General features: G+C 47.8%; 3 protein-coding genes and 1 long non-coding RNA gene across 6 annotated transcripts; 3 read left to right on the top strand and 1 right to left on the bottom strand.

Moving 5' to 3' along the window:
* Positions 1–599: 599 nt before the first annotated feature.
* COQ5 (coenzyme Q5, methyltransferase) lies at positions 600–7969 on the bottom strand. Its single transcript, XM_069795240.1, has 7 exons — positions 7654–7969; positions 7089–7238; positions 6423–6647; positions 3418–3524; positions 1646–1734; positions 1317–1428; positions 600–1201 (listed from the first exon to the last, which is right to left on the bottom strand). Exons 1-7 carry the CDS (start codon positions 7952–7954, stop codon positions 1100–1102), a joined length of 1086 nt encoding a protein of 361 aa, XP_069651341.1. The 5' UTR covers positions 7955–7969; the 3' UTR covers positions 600–1099.
* Positions 7970–9119: 1150 nt separating this feature from the next.
* On the top strand, positions 9120–11911 carry LOC104321117 (dynein light chain 1, cytoplasmic-like). 2 transcript variants are annotated; one of them, XM_069795245.1, is made up of 3 exons: positions 9120–9277; positions 9823–9965; positions 11283–11911. In XM_069795245.1, the coding sequence occupies exons 2-3, from the start codon at positions 9834–9836 to the stop codon at positions 11418–11420; spliced, it is 270 nt and encodes an 89-aa protein (XP_069651346.1). In that variant the 5' UTR covers positions 9120–9277; positions 9823–9833; the 3' UTR covers positions 11421–11911. The 2 variants fall into 2 exon arrangements, with proteins under 2 accessions (XP_069651346.1, XP_069651347.1); XM_069795246.1 differs by having other exon boundaries at positions 9126–9277; positions 9828–9965.
* A 122-nt stretch (positions 11912–12033) lies between these two features.
* LOC138687493 (dynein light chain 2, cytoplasmic-like) lies at positions 12034–14701 on the top strand. The gene is made up of 3 exons (XM_069795249.1): positions 12034–12586; positions 12902–13044; positions 14403–14701. Exons 2-3 carry the CDS (start codon positions 12913–12915, stop codon positions 14538–14540), a joined length of 270 nt encoding a protein of 89 aa, XP_069651350.1. The 5' UTR covers positions 12034–12586; positions 12902–12912; the 3' UTR covers positions 14541–14701.
* Positions 14702–15504: 803 nt separating this feature from the next.
* LOC104312882 (uncharacterized) lies at positions 15505–17065 on the top strand. 2 transcript variants are annotated; one of them, XR_011326690.1, is made up of 3 exons: positions 15505–15622; positions 16246–16455; positions 16675–17065. It is a non-coding gene; the product is annotated as an uncharacterized lncRNA (long non-coding RNA). The 2 variants fall into 2 exon arrangements; XR_011326691.1 differs by lacking the exon at positions 15505–15622 and adding an exon at positions 15656–15800.
* Positions 17066–17566: the final 501 nt, after the last annotated feature.

The raw sequence follows: 17566 nt of genomic DNA, 5'->3' as shown, positions 1-17566 counted from the left end.
ATGAAGGAGGAACATCCCCACCTTTGTTTCCTCCCTGAAATCCACATCTGAAGCCTGGGCTGATCTATGAATACCTCATTAGTCAGTAACTGAGAACAACAGGAGATAGTTTCCCAGAGAGAAGAGAGACAGCTTTTCAGTTCTTGGTAAGTATATTTTCAGTATGCACAACCTCCAGTGCAAATTCTGGAGTTTAGATACGTGGTGCTGCTTTTCTGATTTTAAGTGAATTGGTGAGTTAAAAGCAATAGTCTTTTCATCTCCCAATTTTCAGAAGAGAGAAATTTTCATACTAGTTCATTACACACCTGTCACTTCAGAATGTAATTTACCTTCTCTAGGTTTTTTTTTTTAATCTAGCCCTGTATCCTGCTACAGAAGCATCTGTTCTTCAACAGTTTTGTTTAAAGAACAGAAGGAAATGCACAGTATTTTTATGTAGAGGTTATGCATCTAGCTTTGACAAAATGATTTTGTATGGAGGTGAAAACATGTAATCTCATCCCAGAATATAGGTATGTGGTCACTCTTCAGAAAAAAATTCCTTTCTTATAAGGTTTCCTTTCTAAAGGTTAAAATATTAACTTAAGTGAAAAAAGTTGTCACAGAGCTGTTTTATTTCACAAGCCTTCCATTTGCCTTTGAAAGATGTAAAGGAATCATGGGAAAAAATCCCTTAAAGTCCACATGACAAAGATAATGACAGCTTAATAAAAATGTAATAAATCCAAGTTACTTCTCACTGGTATGATACCCTCCCTGAAGCTTAGTAAAAAAAACAGGAGGCATCTTATTCAAAGGCTACTCAGTCTATTTCTGTATCCACACCACTGGTAACTGAAGTTGCTTCATCTGTTAGCATTGCTGAGTTTTGGCCATGTCCTTTATGCTGTACTTGAAGGGAAATGCAAGTGTAAGAAACACCACAGGAGTCACTCCATCTGCAAGTTTCTTGGGGGAGAAAAGGCAGCTGACGTTCTTCTGGGTCTGACTGCACAAAGTTCTTAAAACTCCTCTTCAAGCTTGATGGTGTTAAAATTCCACAGCTTTCATATTCCTCAGGAAAATTACACTTCCTGTGTTTTGCTACATAGTAGACTCACAGTTTGAAACCTGAGTGAATGGCAACAATGCCTGAGTTTAAATTCTGATAATCCACTTTAAAAAAGCCTGCATCTTCTATCATTGCCTTCAACTCCTCCTGAAAAATAATAGTTCCATAATTATAACAACCTGAAGGCCTATAAGCCAGCAGCCTGCAAGATTACACTGGGACCGTGTTGTGTATTAGTGAATTCAGAGAAATACTGTCTTACCTGAGGGGGGAAACGTCGGATGCTCTCCACGAGATACTGGTAAGACTTCCAGTCACCAGCGATAACCTCACCCAGAACAGGGATAACCTGGAAACTGTATAGATCATAGAGCCTGCACAGACAGACAGCAAATGCAGATTAATACAAACAAGTTTAAAACCAACCCTCTCCAACACAAGTTGATCTCTGTACCACTATGCTATATGGAGTCTGTATCTGTTTTTAAAAGTGCACAACGAGGTGGCCTCAAAGTTCCTCCATCTCTTATTCTGGCTGAGTACAAATAAGAAAGCCTTGTGACACTGCATGAAGTGTCACCATGTTCCTACCTGGAAAGAAGAGGGTTGCTGACGTGACTAAATTCAAGGCAGAGGAATCTTCCTCCTGGTTTCAGCACACGATAGGCCTCCTGCAGTGCCTGAGACAAAGCAGATGAGATAAGTTCGTTGCTGTAGAACAGCACCTGCCTATGATCATGCCATATGACGGCAACACAGTGATGAACTGAGGGGAGTAAACAGAATCCTGACTGGCAATCCCCAATATTTACTTGTGGAGAAGCATCCCAAAACAAGTAAAAAAAAAACCCCAAACACACCACAAAACCAAACCACAAACACTCTTGCTGTTACATAAATAGATTTATACCAGGCTTTATGTTGAAACTATGATGTCAGGTTTGCAGTTTTTCTTGTTTTTCCCTGATGAATGCTTGCCAGCAGAGCTCTTGTAATTACAGACCAAACCCAAAAGGGAGAAGGTGACTCAGCTACAAGAAGCGGAAAATGAAAAGAGGGCATGATAGGTTGTTTTTTTTGTAAAGAAATAAAAAAATATTTACTCAACTGTGAGGCACACCCAAAGGATCAAAGAAGAAATTATACTGGGTTTTGGATAAGCCATGCATAAGAAGAGGGAGGAAGGAAAGGATAAAGGAAGAAAATCTTTGGCTACTTTGAAAATTCCATCCTATATCCAAAATAAAATACTTAAGAAGAACCACCAAGACAAAATTCTGTTTACAGCTGTATTTTTTTTTCATACAAGAGCACAGCAGAGTTGTACAACCTGCAGAGGTTCTTGAATACATCTGCTTGGCTTCAACTGTCATGTTCCTAAGGGATAAAATATAAACAGTACGCATACACAGGCAGGAGCTCTATAAAAGAATTGGAGGCTTGTCTGTGTTTTGTGGCAGGTCTCCAGGGAGCTATTCTACCAGACTGCTGTATCCATGAAGGCAAAAAGCCTGTGCTTCAGAAGGGTGTAGGCGAAGCATCGTGAAAAGCCATCCACATTAAGACATGTTCAAAGGCATACAGTTCAAGGTGGTTTGGATTCAAATGCTACACCTTCCATAGAAGGAGCATTGCCAAGTTGTAACACACTCCTCCAAAACACAGACAACTAGTCCAGCTAGACAGGTGATCTAACTTATCTTCACCTCCAAGACAGCTAGTCATTCTGGAAGGACAGATACTGTTCAGAACAAAGGGTACTACTTACCCTAATTAAAATCATACTCATTCTTCATGGGAAACTACTACCAACCAGTGTAAAGACACTGAGCAGAAGTGGGCTGAACAGGTTAGTTCAATGGCAGCGGTGCCAGCAGCCAGCTGGTTCCCACTCTCTGCTTTGGGAGCTCTGCTGTCTCAGCCAGGCAAACAGAATGGGGCAGGAAGCACTGGACCCACTGTGCGTGGAATATAGATCAGGTGCTTCAGGAAGATTTGAGACACGCAGACTGACTGCACTGTGCATGTGTAGATCCAGTAACACCATAGGTCAGGAGAAGGTGGGGGATGACTTCAGCATTCAGCCCTTTTTGCCTTCAGAAGAGATTGTGTGGCTTGCCAAGCTGGAAGGATTGGGTGCAACTAGTATAAATCTAACTGTTTATGACAAAAGGTGGGGAATTTAATTGCATTCTTCATTCAAACAAGTTGCACACTACATGCCACTTATTTAAAATGCTTCAGGAGTAGATAAAGATGTTCCTTTATCCAAAGGAATTCTTCCTTTGCTTCTTCTGCTAGAATAAAAAAAACCTTAGGTGAATCATAAGGACCCCACATCAGGATACACTATAGCAACTTACCAAATCAATACGAGTTACATTTCGGATTCCAAAGGCAATTGTGTAAACATCAAACTTATCATCATCAAAGGGCAACTCTTCAGCATCCCCAAGCACCCAGGACAAACCTGTAGTAAAAGCCAAGGATACAGTATTGAACAGACCTTATATAACTCAGACTGCTCCAGAAAGACTAGAACTTCTCTATTAATAATAATTTCCTTCTGGAATAAAGTAGTATTTTAAACTAATATTTCAATTTTGCATTTTTGTTGGAGGAAAGGCACCTTGGTCTATACTCAGAAAGCTTTCAAGGCCCTGTACTATACAGCTGTCTTTCAAGCAAAGTAGTTAATGTTACAGATCAGCCAAAACATTCTTCTGCATATACACACGTTGTGTTCACAGTGCCGTAGCCTGCCAAAAAGATTTCACCCAAATCTTGCATCGCAGTGGAAAGCAACTAGCTTTCCAGACACTGGCTGCCATTTGTTTGTAGCAAAGTTGGAAAAAAAAAAAAAATCTCTGCTCAAAGAATAACTATAAACAGTGATTAAAGTCTTGCCATGCAACAATGGTGAAAACACTTAAAACATTTTGCTGGAAAGTGTCCACAGATTGAGGAACATGAAAAGCCACACTCCCTCCATCAGCACTATCAGTATGTGATCCTGTTGCAGCTGTGTTGCTTCCTAAAAATCCAGTGAATCAAGGCCATGTCTATCTGTGGCGCACAGATGTCCAGGTTATTTGTACCAGAAATAAGACTGCTCAATTTAGAATTAATAGTTCTTAAAGTCACTGGTTTTGGTGACTCAAACACAAAATAAAAAACTAACAGAAAAACGCAGGAGTCTTCTGCAAGAGAGATCAGTAGTTTCAAAGAGCAGTATGCTAGAAAGTGACATGGAAGAGGACAAAACACAGGAGAAAACAGTTGTTGCCAGGAGACATTCAGATTTCATTTTTACAAAATATATGTATTCATAGTTGTAGAAAGTATCGTATGCAAAGCAGCACATAACATTATTAAAACAGCAATTATAAGTGTTATTTAAACGTAGACAGTTTGAAAAGACACCTAAGAAGTGAGCATCAAAAGCTTTTGAGCAACAGGAAAACTGCACTTCAGAATACACTTTGGTAAAATCACAGGCCAGGAGTTTTTAAGTGGATACATAAAAGGGGTTGTGAGCGTCCAACAAGAGGAACTGGGGCACCTGCAGCGCAGCCTACCCCTCCTGGCTAGCCAAAATGCACAATCAGCAATTGTGTAACACATGTTTCTTTTCGGCATGCACAGCCCCCAATATTGGTGAATGTACATAGGAACACAGTAAAAGAAAACTGCCCCTTACAATTTTATGGAAGAAAAAAAAAAGTAGTCCTCAGACAATCAACAGATAAACAAGCTCAGAAATGAGATTACTACAACAAACAGAAGGTAGGACATATTAAATGGATATATGCTGAACAAGAGAGTGAAAAAGAATAAGAAGTCAGAATTGCGGCACAGTGGGGCATAAAGCAACCCAGGCAACAATAAGACAGCTGGGCTTCTACAGCTATGAGGTACAGGGAAGAAAGTTAAAAAATATAATACTCATTTTGATAATTTGGTAAGTCACAAAAACACCTAAAAAGCGCACCCAATTAAACAAAATGCTTTATTTATAGTAGCTGGCAGGCAGCATCAAGCTTTATTTCAGGTCCTAAGCTATGGTTGCAAAGCTTTTATACTTACAATGTTGATACAGTTCAGGTGTTCCTAAACTAGGATGCATAGAAACAGCTCTGGACAGGCTGGCAAGCTGCTCAGAAAAGCACGATACAAGCAATCTGCCAGAGCTGGAAGAACCAATGCTTTCACAATCATTTCATTTTTTAAATAAAAGGGAGAGGCAGGCAGGCAATGGATTGGGGTAACCCACCAGCAGGGAGCAAGAGCAGCTGAAAGAACCTATGCCAGCAGCTTCTCTTTCAGCCCCTTTGTGCTACTGAGCTGTTCCATACGTCCTTCAGCCTACACAATCTGCAGGCAGGAAATTCACTTGTACCTGCTTGGAGGACCATTCTTGCAAGGCCCCATCTTCTCACAGATACACACACCCGTAGTTCCAGGAGCTGTCTGCGAGCGGTATATGCTAGATGGTTCACTGGCTTCAGCTGTGATGGGAGTCCCAACAGGGGTGTGGGAGCAGTGTGCAGTGAAAGGACATGCAGATCTTGTAACACACACAGAGGCTGCCCAGGGCATTCCTAATGGTGGTACCCAGGCAAACAAAGTTTGGGAACTTTCTGGTATACTTTACATTGCTAAAATATTTGCCAAATATCTATAAACTAAGAGAGGATAAACAACTATCATACAGACGCTGAGCCACAAGCAGGACTTCTTTCTCTATGTCTTACTTCTTAAAAATCAGGCTTTTCAATCAGGATTGACGTAGTCCCCAATAAATTCTAGATATCAGTGAATTAATCCATTGACCTGCAAACTAACACTTAATATAATTCAGTTTCTCGAGTACTATCAGCATATGCTCTAACTGTGGAAAGTTTCATAGGTTCACAATATACTTTAGTTCTTGTATTTTTTATTTACTGCCTTGATTCTTAAAATACGCATTATAAGATCTTCAGTGTAATCATTCTAGGGCTGAGCTCTTTTGCATTATCTGCCTTAGTAAAATCAGATTCATTTGCACAGATAGAAACAGCAGGTTTAGATTATTTGACCAATTTTGATGGATAGCTGGGTATCAGACCTTATGGACATTGCCACATATATATTTCTGAAAGTTCAAGTATTATTCAAGGGGATCACTGTACATCTTAACAACATACTACATATATGCTCACTGAAAAAGTAACTCAACACTGGCAAATATGCAAGCAGAACTATAGTATAGACCATGGCTATATAATGTATATTGTAATCCTGAAGTGGTGATTACCTGATGACTATCATAAGTCAAATTCTTGCTATCAGGCATACTACTGAAGTGGTACAATGCATGACTTACCTTCGGAGTAGCCAAGATGCTGTGCTTTCTCCTTCCCAACTTTTAACATTTCTTTGTTAATGTCACAGACCACCACTTGGGAATCCCCTAGTGACTTAAATTTGTCTTCCTGGTAACTCTCAGAAATTTCCTGCCACGATAAATTCTGATGGTGCTTAAGCTTCTGCTGGAGCTGGCGTTCTCGTGCAGAGCGAACGTAATTAATAAATCGAAAGGCTATGTCACCTGCATGTTTTAAAAGATACATACACGTTTTAGAATGTTTTCTGACTCCAGGAAATTGGAACATAAGGCTATAAAAATAAAACCCACACACAGTATAGAGAGAGAGGGAATGTGTGTGCATATATCTATCTAAAAATATATATAAAGGTAACATATCAGAAACACACAGTCTATGACTTCCTACAAATGGAAACAGTTTTCCATAACATATCAGGGCAGTACTATAACAACTTTCAGAGCCTTAGAGCAAGATATTTCAAAATGCAAAGAAGTTAGCTCTCAACCCTTCTCTTTGAAAATCAAGTAGATGCTGCGCTAGTTTTAAAGACAGGGAACTGAGGGAAGGAAAAAAAAAAAAAAGCTAGGCAACTTGAGTCTGAGCAGACTCAAACAGTTCAAAAACTGCAGCATTGTCATGTGGAACTCACCAAAATTATTTACCTGTTCCTCCAGCAACATCAAGAAGAAGTGTTCCAGGAGAAGGGTTCATTTTATGCAAGAGGATATCCTTCCACAGTCGATGAATCCCTAAAGTCATTGAATCATTCATTACATCATATTTCTTGGCCACATTTTCAAAGACGTGATAAACTGCAAAGAAAAGACACAAGAATGAGATGCAATTTACTTAAAAATGCTCCTGTGGAGGTAAAATGTGTCTCTTACTGCCTCGTGGAGGTCTGTCATGACATGGAACTGAAAAGCCACCTGAAAACTCAAAAAAAGTGATCGCATCTTACTGAGCCTGTCGCCTGACAAACGTCTCTCTGGAGAAACACAGCCTCTTCCCGCAACCCTTCCGGAACCCAGGGGAAGAATCAAGCAGGCATACCACCGATACTATTCACCGAGACTCCCGGTAACGTCTCAAACCAACGGCCCAGCTCCAAACACGACCCCAGCGCCCCCTCAGCCGATGCGCGCCGGCTGCCCCGTTAGGTTCCAGCCCGCCCTCCCCCGGGGCTCCGCCCGGCTCCCCAGCGCACCCCGCCGCCGCCGCCCTCACTTTTCTCCCTCCTCTCCGCCTCCGTCACGGTCTGGAAGCCGAAGTGCGTCTCCGGCCCCGCGGCGAGACCCCGCACGGAGCCGCAGAGAGCCCGCAGAGCCCCGCCACGGCGGGCGAGCAGCGCCCGGTACGGGCAGAGCCCCGCCGCCGCCGCCATTTTGTAAGGGCACGACCTCCGCAATACCGGCGGGAGGCGCGGCCACGGCCGGCCCCGCGGGGGCGGGAGGCGGCCCGCCGGGACGGGAACGGCCCAGGCGGGGCGGGCTGGGGCCGGGCTCCGTGCTCGGGTTCCGCGCCCCATAGGCGGTATTTATACCCAGGGTGTACCGGCTTCTCCACAGCCTGAGGGGGACGTAAGTTCTGGCCTGAAACAGCCGCCGAACATCGCGGTGCTACCGGCTGCTTGTGTGCGCAGCTGAATCTGTCCTGGTAGAATAGACGTGACAGGGAAAAAAAACCGACACGCCCCGCGCAGCATATTTGAGTAATTCTGCAAATAAATTTCTCTAACCTCTTTGGATTTTTAATTTTGCAGTTTCCTGGCTAAAGTAAAACCTCACGGGGAGTAGGGGGGAGGGTTGGTTTGTAGGTTCTGAAGAACCGAGGGGAGGACTGAAACGTTGCCTGTTAGGAACATGAGTACAGATTAGGCACCTTTTCTGCTGTTATTTTGCAAAAGCTGCCCTGCTTGTCACATTATTTTGAATCATTCAGAAATGGTCAGCTTTGTAGATAAAAAGTTACTTAACCCTTTCTCAGGAAAGATTACATCACACTTAAAAAATCAGACCAGAGACTGCACTGCCCCAGTACGAGTAGCCCTCCCTTGCCAAGATCTTTGCATGTTGGGACATATTAGCGCCATCGTCAGACCCTACCATGATTTTCCTAAACCTTACCTGCAGAATTAAGCAAAACATAAAATGTTGATTTTTTTTTTCCCCCTCTATGTTCTTTGCTGCAGGATGCCTTGCAAAGCATCACATATGTTTCTGGTTTTGTTTGGGGTTATGTTTTGTCTGCTTCAGCTATAGGGAGAGACGATCTTTAGCTACCAGAGAAGCGACCGGGAGAGCCTCTCTCACGCTGTAGTCACAGGCCGCTGGACAGGCGCCAGCAACCAGCCACGCTCAGGCAGCTCTTTCTAAGGAAAGAAAGGGGAAGGCCGAGCAGAGGCTGCACACCGCTTGAAAGCAACCAGCCCAGGCATACCCGCAAGCAGAATGCTGCGGACACGCCGTGACCCGGAGGAGGCTCTGGGGGATCCGGGGCCGCCTCAGAGGCCTCGCTGCCGCCGAGTCCGAGTTCTGCCGGCACCTGCGCGGCCGCCCGTCGCTATGGGAACGGGCACAGGCGCGAGGCATGCCGGTCTGAAAGAAACTGCTGCGGTAAAGTGCTACGAGAGCTCCGGATGCTGGCCAATGAGCACTCGGGGGGGTGGTGGCGGTGACCAATGGCTGGTGGCCAGTAGGGAGGGGGCGGGGCTGGGGGCGCTTGGAGGCGACGGCGGCGGGCGCGGGTCGGTTAAACCGGCGCGCCGGCGGAGCGAGTTGCGTGTCCGCGTTCCTTTGTGCCCCGCCCGCTCCGTGTCACGCAGGGCCGCTCCCGTGGCATCCGCTGAACGGTGAGGAGAGCGCCGTGAGGGCCTTGAGCGCTGCGGTGGGGTAGCTCCCAAGAGGGGTTGGGTCCCACCGGGCTACCGGGAAGGCTGAGCCTGGGCAGCCGGTGCCCGGGCACGCTGGCAGCTCCCCCGTGCCCTGGAAGAGCGGCCGCCTCCCCGGGGGCTGCAGGCGGGAGCCTCCCCTGTGGCCGCGCGGGGCTCCGAGCCTTTGGTGGAGGCTGCCGGGCTTCGTCCGCCTGTCCCGGGACGGGGAGGCCGGCGGGGCCGGGCGCCGGAGCGGCTGCGCCCTCTCCCGGGGCTGCCGAGCTGGGGAGGGGCTGGGAGGGCGGCGGCGGCGGCCGGCGGGGCTTGTGTCGCTCCGGGCCGGGGCAGCCGGCGTTCGTTCGTGCGGCTCCGAGCGCGGGCTGTGCCTGTGCCCCGACGCCCCCGGCGAAGACGCTGCAGGGCCCCGAGAGCTCCTTGGGAAGGACGGTACCTGTGCGACTGCTTGGCAGGGGGATCCTGGCAGGCAGCTGCTCCTGCAACTTCGAGTTGTCCTCTTTGCTCAGAACAGGCAATCATGAGTGATCGAAAGGCAGTGATCAAGAATGCAGACATGTCTGAAGAGATGCAGCAAGATGCTGTGGAGTGTGCTACTCAAGCCTTAGAGAAGTACAACATCGAGAAGGACATTGCTGCTCACATAAAGAAGGTAAATGTTTGCTTGTAATGTCCTCATGAAATCTCTGTGCACATGAAAAATCAAGCAGGGAGAATGCTGCTAGGCAAGTAGCTCTAGAGCAACAAGTTCCAGAGACACTAGATAATCGAGTTGGACTTTCTGTGTTGGCTGGTGTCCTTATGTTCCTCTCCCCACCCTTTGCATGGACTTTTCCAGGTCCTCCTGCCTTTCTCTTGCAGTGGCTTCTACTTAAGCCTTTCCTGCCACTGTCCCATTGTCCAGGTGAACAGAGAGTGGCAGCTGACTGTCCCTGTGACTGATGAGCTGGTATAAAACACAGGGCCTCTATTGAGCTCTCCTACGGTTTCCCTCTGAGAGAAACCCTGTTTTACATAGTCCTTGGTTTCAATTTTATTGAACTTAATCTTAAGGATCTCTTCACAGTTCTGTCCAACTGGGTCAAAAACTGCAAGGAAAGGTAGTTTTCTACAAGTCTACTGTAACGACACCTCTCCTTATGTAGTAATGAAGCAAAAAAGAAAAAAAAAAGTCACAAAAAATCCTGGTGGCCCTGATTATCTGTTGTTTGCAATGTTTGTGTTGTTCTTTATGTAGGATTAACAATACTGAACATGGGAAAGGTCTAGTTCTGATTATATTTCCTGCTTCGTCAACTCAGGAGAATGGAGAAATCGAAGAGCCTCAATGGAAGTTAAACTGATCTGAGTGGAAGAGCTGTTTAAAAAGTAATTCAACTAAGCAGAATGATTGCTTCCACTAGAGAAGTACTGGTTTGCTATGCCCACAACACAGAAAGGTTCCTTCCCCCAGATGTGGGAAGTATATATGACAATGGAAAAGAGAGTGTTTAGTCTAATATTTTTCAGGTATTCTTTGTAGCAGCTACTGGGAATTTGTAGAGGATTTGTTCAAAACATGTAAAACAAATTCTTAGATTTGTTTATAGTACTGGTGTTACAGAGCATGTGGCAGAGAAATTTCATGAACAATAAAGTCTAAATTATGGCTTAATATCTGTGGGTATAGAATGAGTGGTGAAGCTTTTACTCGAGGGCTACGGTTTCAGATCATGGTATGAATTATGGGGAGAGAAAGACTGCTTTCCCTGAACAAAATGAATGTTATAAACTTACTGCTGCTCACATGGGAAGCACTGTGGCTTTTTTTTTTCTTTTTTTTTTTGTCTGACTACCCAGCAGGTGAACAGTAAGATGTAAATAAGATAATCCTAGTGCTTAAGAGCATCTGCTTTTCCTCTAATTGCCTTGCTCAGAAAGTGAATACCTGTTTAGAAGAGTTCTTAATTTCTAGTGATCTGTTTTGCAGGAGTTTGACAAGAAATACAATCCCACTTGGCACTGCATCGTGGGAAGGAACTTTGGCAGCTACGTGACCCATGAGACCAAGCACTTCATCTACTTCTACCTCGGCCAAGTAGCTATTCTTCTTTTCAAGTCTGGTTAGAACCACAGACTGTTACTGAAACTTGCATCCGGTTACAGGACTGTGTGCTGACTCCTCTGACTAGTTACTGCAGCCTTCCTGAGGACGTAGACCTTGATCTTGAAGGGCAATGGCAGGGATTTTGCTATAGCAGATGATGATGTTACATGATGGATATATAAAGGAAAAATACCAAGAGTCTTCCTTGTATTTTTTTTTTTTTTTAGAAGGCTGCTGCTTTGCTAGTAGAGCTGTTGGAGCAGTTTTGCCTTTGAGAGTTTTATAGCCATCTACAGTATTGCCCAATTACTGTTTGTGCTATGTAAATACTGACAGTGTTTAGTTCTTTCTGTTCCAAACCTCCCTTATTCTTCTGATTTGTTTTTTGATGACTTTTTTTTCCCCCCCCTCTTGTTTTGCCGGATGTCCTGCCCCAAAGTCTGAGCTGTTTCTTTTTCTGCTGCTGCCTCTTGCAAAACCGCTTTGGAAAATAAAGGACAAGATCTCCCCGAGCCACCAGCTTGTAATTTCGGGCGGCAGTGGTGAGTGAGCAGGCCCAGGCGAGGCCGCCGGTCAGTCTGGCTGCCCTGTGCGGGGCTGGCCCGGGAAGGCCGCGGGCGGCCCGAGGCCTTGCTGCCGCCGGCCGAGGCTCGGTGCCGGAGTCGGGAGCGAGGGGAGGGGCGGCCGGGAGCGGGCCGGCGCTGGGGTTCCCGCGGCGTCCCGGGGGACTACAGCTCCCGACGTGCTCCGCGGCGACCGAGGACTACGAGTCCCGTCGTGCCCCGCGGGTCCGCCCGGGAACGGCTCCATCCGGGTCCCGGCGACTGCTGTGGGCGACTCGTCGCCATTACGGGACAGCCCTCGTCCGGCGGTGCATCGTTCGTGCTGCAGCGGCGGGCCCGCGTGACCTCCGCCATGGACGAGAGCCGCCCCTTCGCCCGGCAGCGAAGGACAGCAGCTGCCATCCGCCTCGGTCGCGCCCGCCGCGGGGGAGTGTGAGCCCGAAGGCGGTGAGAGCCGGGGCGGGAGGAGCGGCCGGCGGCGGGTTCTCCCGTCAGCCCGCCCGGCCGGGGCTGGGGCCGCTCTGAGGCGGCCGCGGCGCGCGCGGGTCGGTTAAACCGCCGCCGAGAGGGAGCGCGCGCCCGCTCCGCTCCACACAGGGCCGGTCCCGCGGCGCCCGCCAAGGGGTGAGGGACGGGGAGGCCGGCGGGGCCGGGCGCCGGAGCGGCTGCGCCCTCTCCCGGGGCTGCCGAGCTGGGGAGGGGCTGGGAGGGCGGCGGCGGCGGCGGCCGGCGGGGCTTGTGTCGCTCCGGGCCGGGGTAGCCGGCGTTCGTTCGTGCGGCTCCGAGCGCGGGCTGTGCCTGTGCCCCGACGCCCCCGGCGAAAACGCTGCAGGGCCCCGAGAGCTCCTTGGGAAGGACGGTACCTGTGCGACTGCTTGGCAGGGGGATCCTGGCAGGCAGCTGCTCCTGCAACTTCGAGTTGTCCTCTTCTTTGCTCAGAACAGGCAATCATGAGTGATCGAAAGGCAGTGATCAAGAACGCAGACATGTCTGAAGAGATGCAGCAAGATGCTGTGGAGTGTGCCATTTTGGCCATAGGGGATTATAATGTTGAAAGAGAAACTGTTGCCCTTATAAAGAGTGTAAGTGTTTGATTGTAATATCCTTTTGTTGAATGCTATCCACACCAGAAGTCAAGCAGGGTGGATTTTGCTACACTTTTTGGGAAACCAAGTTCTGTGAACACAAAATACATTAGACTTTTCCTGTGGTCTGGTGTCCCTATATTCCTTTTCCCACACCTTACATGTACCTTTCCTACTTTTTGTTTTGCAAGACCTTCTATTTTTAATTGGTTTTTCACTATGCCATTGTGTTGTGGAATAGGAGAGCATCTGCTGGCTTTTACCAGCGTAACTGATTAGCTGGTAGAAAATACAGCCCTTTGAAGCCTGCTGTAACTTTCCTTGGGGGCGATGATTTTTTTTACCTAGTCCCTGACTTAAGTTGCGTTCAAATTAGTCTTAAGGTTCTGTTCATAGTTCTGTAATAGTTCTGAAACACTGGCTAGCTGGTTCAAAATTTGCAGGGAAAAGTAATTTTCTGCACATCTTCTATATTCACATCCTCCTTTTATGTGCTGAACCATACTAAAATCCCATGTCTTGGATCACTGTTTACCTGGTGTCCACAGAATACCTGCTTTTATCTATGCATGAAGAAGAATAACAGATGCGCAGAAGATCTAGTTCTGATGCTTTGCCATCTCGGGAGAATAAAGAAATCTAAGGGTGCCAGTGGAGGTTAAATATTACACAAATCTGAGTGAAAGACCTGTTTGAAAAGTCATTTAACTAAGTGGTACAATTGCTTCTGTTGGGGAGGTCTTCCTTTCCTGTCACCCTAACAGACATATAAGCAGGTTTATTTTTTCCATTTGTAAGAACATTCTGTTATTGGAGAGCAGAGGGTTTGAGCTCATCATATTTTCCTGCAGGCTTCTGATTGGAACCTAAGAAATTGTGGTGAGGAGATAATTTATCCAGGGTTGATCAGAAATGCTTGCATGTTCTCATGGAAAGTTCCCTCATTTGAGAGCTATTTGGATATAACAATTTATAATGACTGACTGGAATGTTCTGCTTTTAGTTAGAGCTGTGTATCTTGTTTTTTGAAACGTGGTAGGCTTCCAAGTATGATGGAAGAACATGGATAGTTCAGTGGTATAGTTTGAGAACATGGTATGACTTTAGGGGGGGAATTGCAGTCCCTGGGCTTATTCCTGCTCAGCTAGGAAATGCTGTGGGCTTTTTTTTTGGTGTCTAAGCAGCAGGTGAGGTATAAGAGGTAACACAGTCCTTAAAAGCATATCCTGATTCTTAATTGCCTTTTCAAAAAGTGATACTTGTTAAGAAGAGACACATTAATGACAAAAAAATCTGTAGTCAACTTTTGGGTGAGAACTGTGGTAATACTAAGTTCCTAGTGATCTCTTCTGCAGGAGTTTGAGAAGAAATATAGTCCCACTTGGCACTGCATTGTAGGAAGGAAATTTGGCAGCTATGTGTCTCATGAGACCAAGCACTTCACCTTGTTCCTTGTGCTTGGAGGAAATATTCTTCTGTTTAAAGCTGGTTAGAGCTATGGATCATAGTTCAAAGTTGCTCACGCTTACAGGACTGCACACTTAATGGCAGCAGCTTAGTGCCTTCAGCCTTCCTGAGGAGGCAGACCTTGGTCTTCAGGGGTAATATCAGGGATTTCTCTGGAGTGGCTGGTGTTTTTGTTGTGTTTGGGGGGGGAAGCCTTGTATTTGTTTTCTTTCCAAAGTCGACTTCTTTGCTAATAAAAGTGGTATGTGTATTCCATCTTTAAGAGCTTTATGGCTGGTTTCTCTTTTTCCCTAACGTTGCTTGTCCTCCTCATTTCCCTGTGAACAACCACCTTTCAAAGAAACCTCTTCCCGAATCCAGAGTATCTGAATGCTGAGCTACACACGCGAGTAAGTCTGTAACCCAGAGCCGCACAGAGGAGCCCTGTGGTTAGGGGAAGTAGGTAACGAAGAGGAGTTACCGCAAGCCCTTGGCCTGGGTCAAAGGCAGTCCGTTTGTCCGATGGCTAGGACTGCGCTGGTAGATGTGTGGAGCCTTGAAGGTAAGCTCAGTGCCCTGCGTGTGTTTTCAGTAACCAGAGTCCCTGCTGAGAGCAGCTTCCTTATCGAGAAGAGGCTCAGCAGCTGCTTCCCACTCGCAGCAATTTGTGCGGTGGGAGGTAAGGGGGACCGCTCGGCCAGTAAATCTGGTTTTACAGTAAATCCATCTGCCAGAGTGCGCCGGGGGGCGGGCTCCTTCCTCCTCACTTGCAGTGTCCTCAGTATTACAACAGTTTCAGAACGCGTTCGGGCAGCAGCAGCTCTCCCGCGGTGTCCCCGGTTGCTCACCGCGGGCGGGGGGGGCGGCTCAGCCAGCGCGCCTTCCCCTGGGCGGCTGCGGGCGGGAGGCACGCTGGTCTGAAAGGGAACATCACCCGCAAGCGGGGCCCGGTGCTGGCCAATGAGCGCCCGGGGCGGGCGGTAGCGGTGACCAATGGCTGGCGGGCGGTGCGGAGGGGGCGGGGTTGGGGCGCTCTGAGGTGGCCGCGGCGCGCGCGGGTCGGTTAAACCGGCGGAGCGCGAGGGGAGCTGCTTCCGTGTCCGCCCGGTCCCGCGGCGCCTGCGAAACGGTGAGGGGCGGAGGCGTCGCCGGGTGCGTGAGGGGAGCGTTGTGAGGGGAGCTTTGTGAGGGCCGGGTGGGGCCCCGTGAGGCGGCCTTGGGACAGCGCGGCTCCCGGGAGGGGCCGGGTCCCACCCAGGTACCGGGAAGGCTGAGCCTGGGCAGCCAGCGCTGCCGACAGCGGTGCGGTGCGTGTCCCGGCGGCTCCCCCGTGCCCTGGAAGAGCGGCCGCCTCCCCGGGGGCTGCAGGCGGGAGCCTCCCCTGTGGCCGCGCGGGGCTCCGAGCCCTTGGCGGAGGCTGCCGGGCTTCGTCCGCCTGTCCCGGGACGGGGAGGCCGGCGGGGCCGGGCGCCGGAGCGGCTGCGCCCTCTCCCGGGGCTGCCGAGCTGGGGAGGGGCTGGGAGGGCGGCGGCGGCGGCCGGCGGGGCTTGTGTCGCTCCGGGCCGGGGCAGCCGGCGTTCGTTCGTGCGGCTCCGAGCGCGGGCTGTGCCTGTGCCCCGACGCCCCCGGCGAAAACGCTGCAGGGCCCCGAGAGCTCCTTGGGAAGGACGGTACCTGTGCGACTGCTTGGCAGGGGGATCCTGGCAGGCAGCTGCTCCTGCAACTTAAAATTCTTTTCATTGTTTGATATAGACATCCCTGGGTGGTCAGACAGCCGTGGTCAAGAATGTGGACATGCCTAAAGAAATGCAGCAAGATGTTGTGGAGTGTGTCATTCAGTCTCTGGAGGAACACAACGTCAAGCATGATATTGCAGCTCATATAAAAAGATAAGCGTTTGCTCATAATGTCTTCCTACTGAATGCTATATGGACTTCAAAAATTAAGCAAAAATGTTGGTGGGTAAGTAGTTCTAGAGAAACCAGTTCTGTGGACACTAGATAATCCATTCAGACTTTCTCTGCAGACTGGTGTCCTTATGTTCCTTTCTGTACCCCTTATATGCACTTTTTTGGTTCTTCCCCTTCTCTTTCACAATTCCTTCCATTTAAGTCCTTTCTTCTACTCTCCAAGGACAGCACTTGAATAGTAATACTAAGTTCCTGGTGGTTTCTTCCGCAGGAGTTTGACAGAAAATATAATCCTACCTGGCAGTGCACTGTGGGAAGGAATTTTGTGACTCAGAAGACCAGTCACTTCATCCTCGTATGCCTGGGTCCTGTTACTGTTCTCATCAAGGGTGCTTAGAGCTATGGACTGTTTCTCAAACTCTCATCTCATTAGTCAATTGTGTGCTAATGGCACAAGCCTGGTGCCTTCAGCCTTCCTGAGGGAGCACAGCTTGGCCTTGAAGGGTAATGGCAGGGATTTTGCTGGCATGGTTGATGTTTTTTATTGTAGTTGGGGGAAAAATAGCAAAAAACAAAACCAAAAACCTTCCTTGTATTTATTTTCTTTCCACAGCCAGCTTCTTTGCTAATAAAAGTGTCATGTTCTGCCTTTAAAAGTTTTATGACTATGTACCCTCTTATTCTAGTATTGCTTATGCTGTTTCGTATCTCTCAGTGAATGTGGATGACTAACTTTGTTAGGTTTCTTTTCCCAAATCCAAAACATCTAAACGCTGTGGTAACCACCCTCATACTTTGGTTAGTAATTCTGAGAATAACAGACCTAGACAGGGAGCAAACAGGAGTTAAAAGAAGGCATTTTATGAGGCTTCTCGTAAAATATTATTTATTAGCTCTGCCCTTTTGCACTCCGCCCCTACTTTTCTTGTAAGAAACCTGGGAAATGTTTTCCCAGTGAACCTGAAGCTGTCATCCCTAAAATAATGGGAAAGGGATCAGCAGATAGGCTCAAGATCTTTGAATGTTATTTTAAGGGTTAATTAAAATGCCTTTAGAATCTCTGTTGTTACCAAAAAACCTGGTCAAAGAAACTCTCTAAGGCTCAGGTTTGGAGTTTTAGAGAGCAGGCATTCTTTATTGCAGCGCTGGGTACGCGGGGGATT

This window comes from Haliaeetus albicilla, chromosome 10 (assembly GCF_947461875.1).
Source record: "Haliaeetus albicilla chromosome 10, bHalAlb1.1, whole genome shotgun sequence".
In the NCBI taxonomy this organism is placed as follows: domain Eukaryota; kingdom Metazoa; phylum Chordata; class Aves; order Accipitriformes; family Accipitridae; genus Haliaeetus; species Haliaeetus albicilla.
This window is presented reverse-complemented; position numbering and strand designations above follow the sequence as displayed.

Bases quoted from the DNA above. Each gene is read 5' to 3' on its own strand.
- COQ5 (XM_069795240.1), bottom strand. From the start codon at position 7,954: ATGGGGCGCGGAACCCGAGCACGGAGCCCGGCCCCAGCCCGCCCCGCC. The intron at 3,525-6,422 runs GTAAGTCATGCA...CTTTTACTACAG, and splicing joins GCATCTTGGCTACTCCGAAG to GTTTGTCCTGGGTGCTTGGG. The intron at 1,735-3,417 runs GTAAGTTGCTAT...GCTTTGTCTCAG, and splicing joins ATGTAACTCGTATTGATTTG to GCACTGCAGGAGGCCTATCG.
- LOC104321117 (XM_069795245.1), top strand. From the start codon at position 9,834: ATGAGTGATCGAAAGGCAGTGATCAAGAATGCAGACATGTCTGAAGAG. The intron at 9,966-11,282 runs GTAAATGTTTGC...TCTGTTTTGCAG, and splicing joins TTGCTGCTCACATAAAGAAG to GAGTTTGACAAGAAATACAA.
- LOC138687493 (XM_069795249.1), top strand. From the start codon at position 12,913: ATGAGTGATCGAAAGGCAGTGATCAAGAACGCAGACATGTCTGAAGAG. The intron at 13,045-14,402 runs GTAAGTGTTTGA...TCTCTTCTGCAG, and splicing joins CTGTTGCCCTTATAAAGAGT to GAGTTTGAGAAGAAATATAG.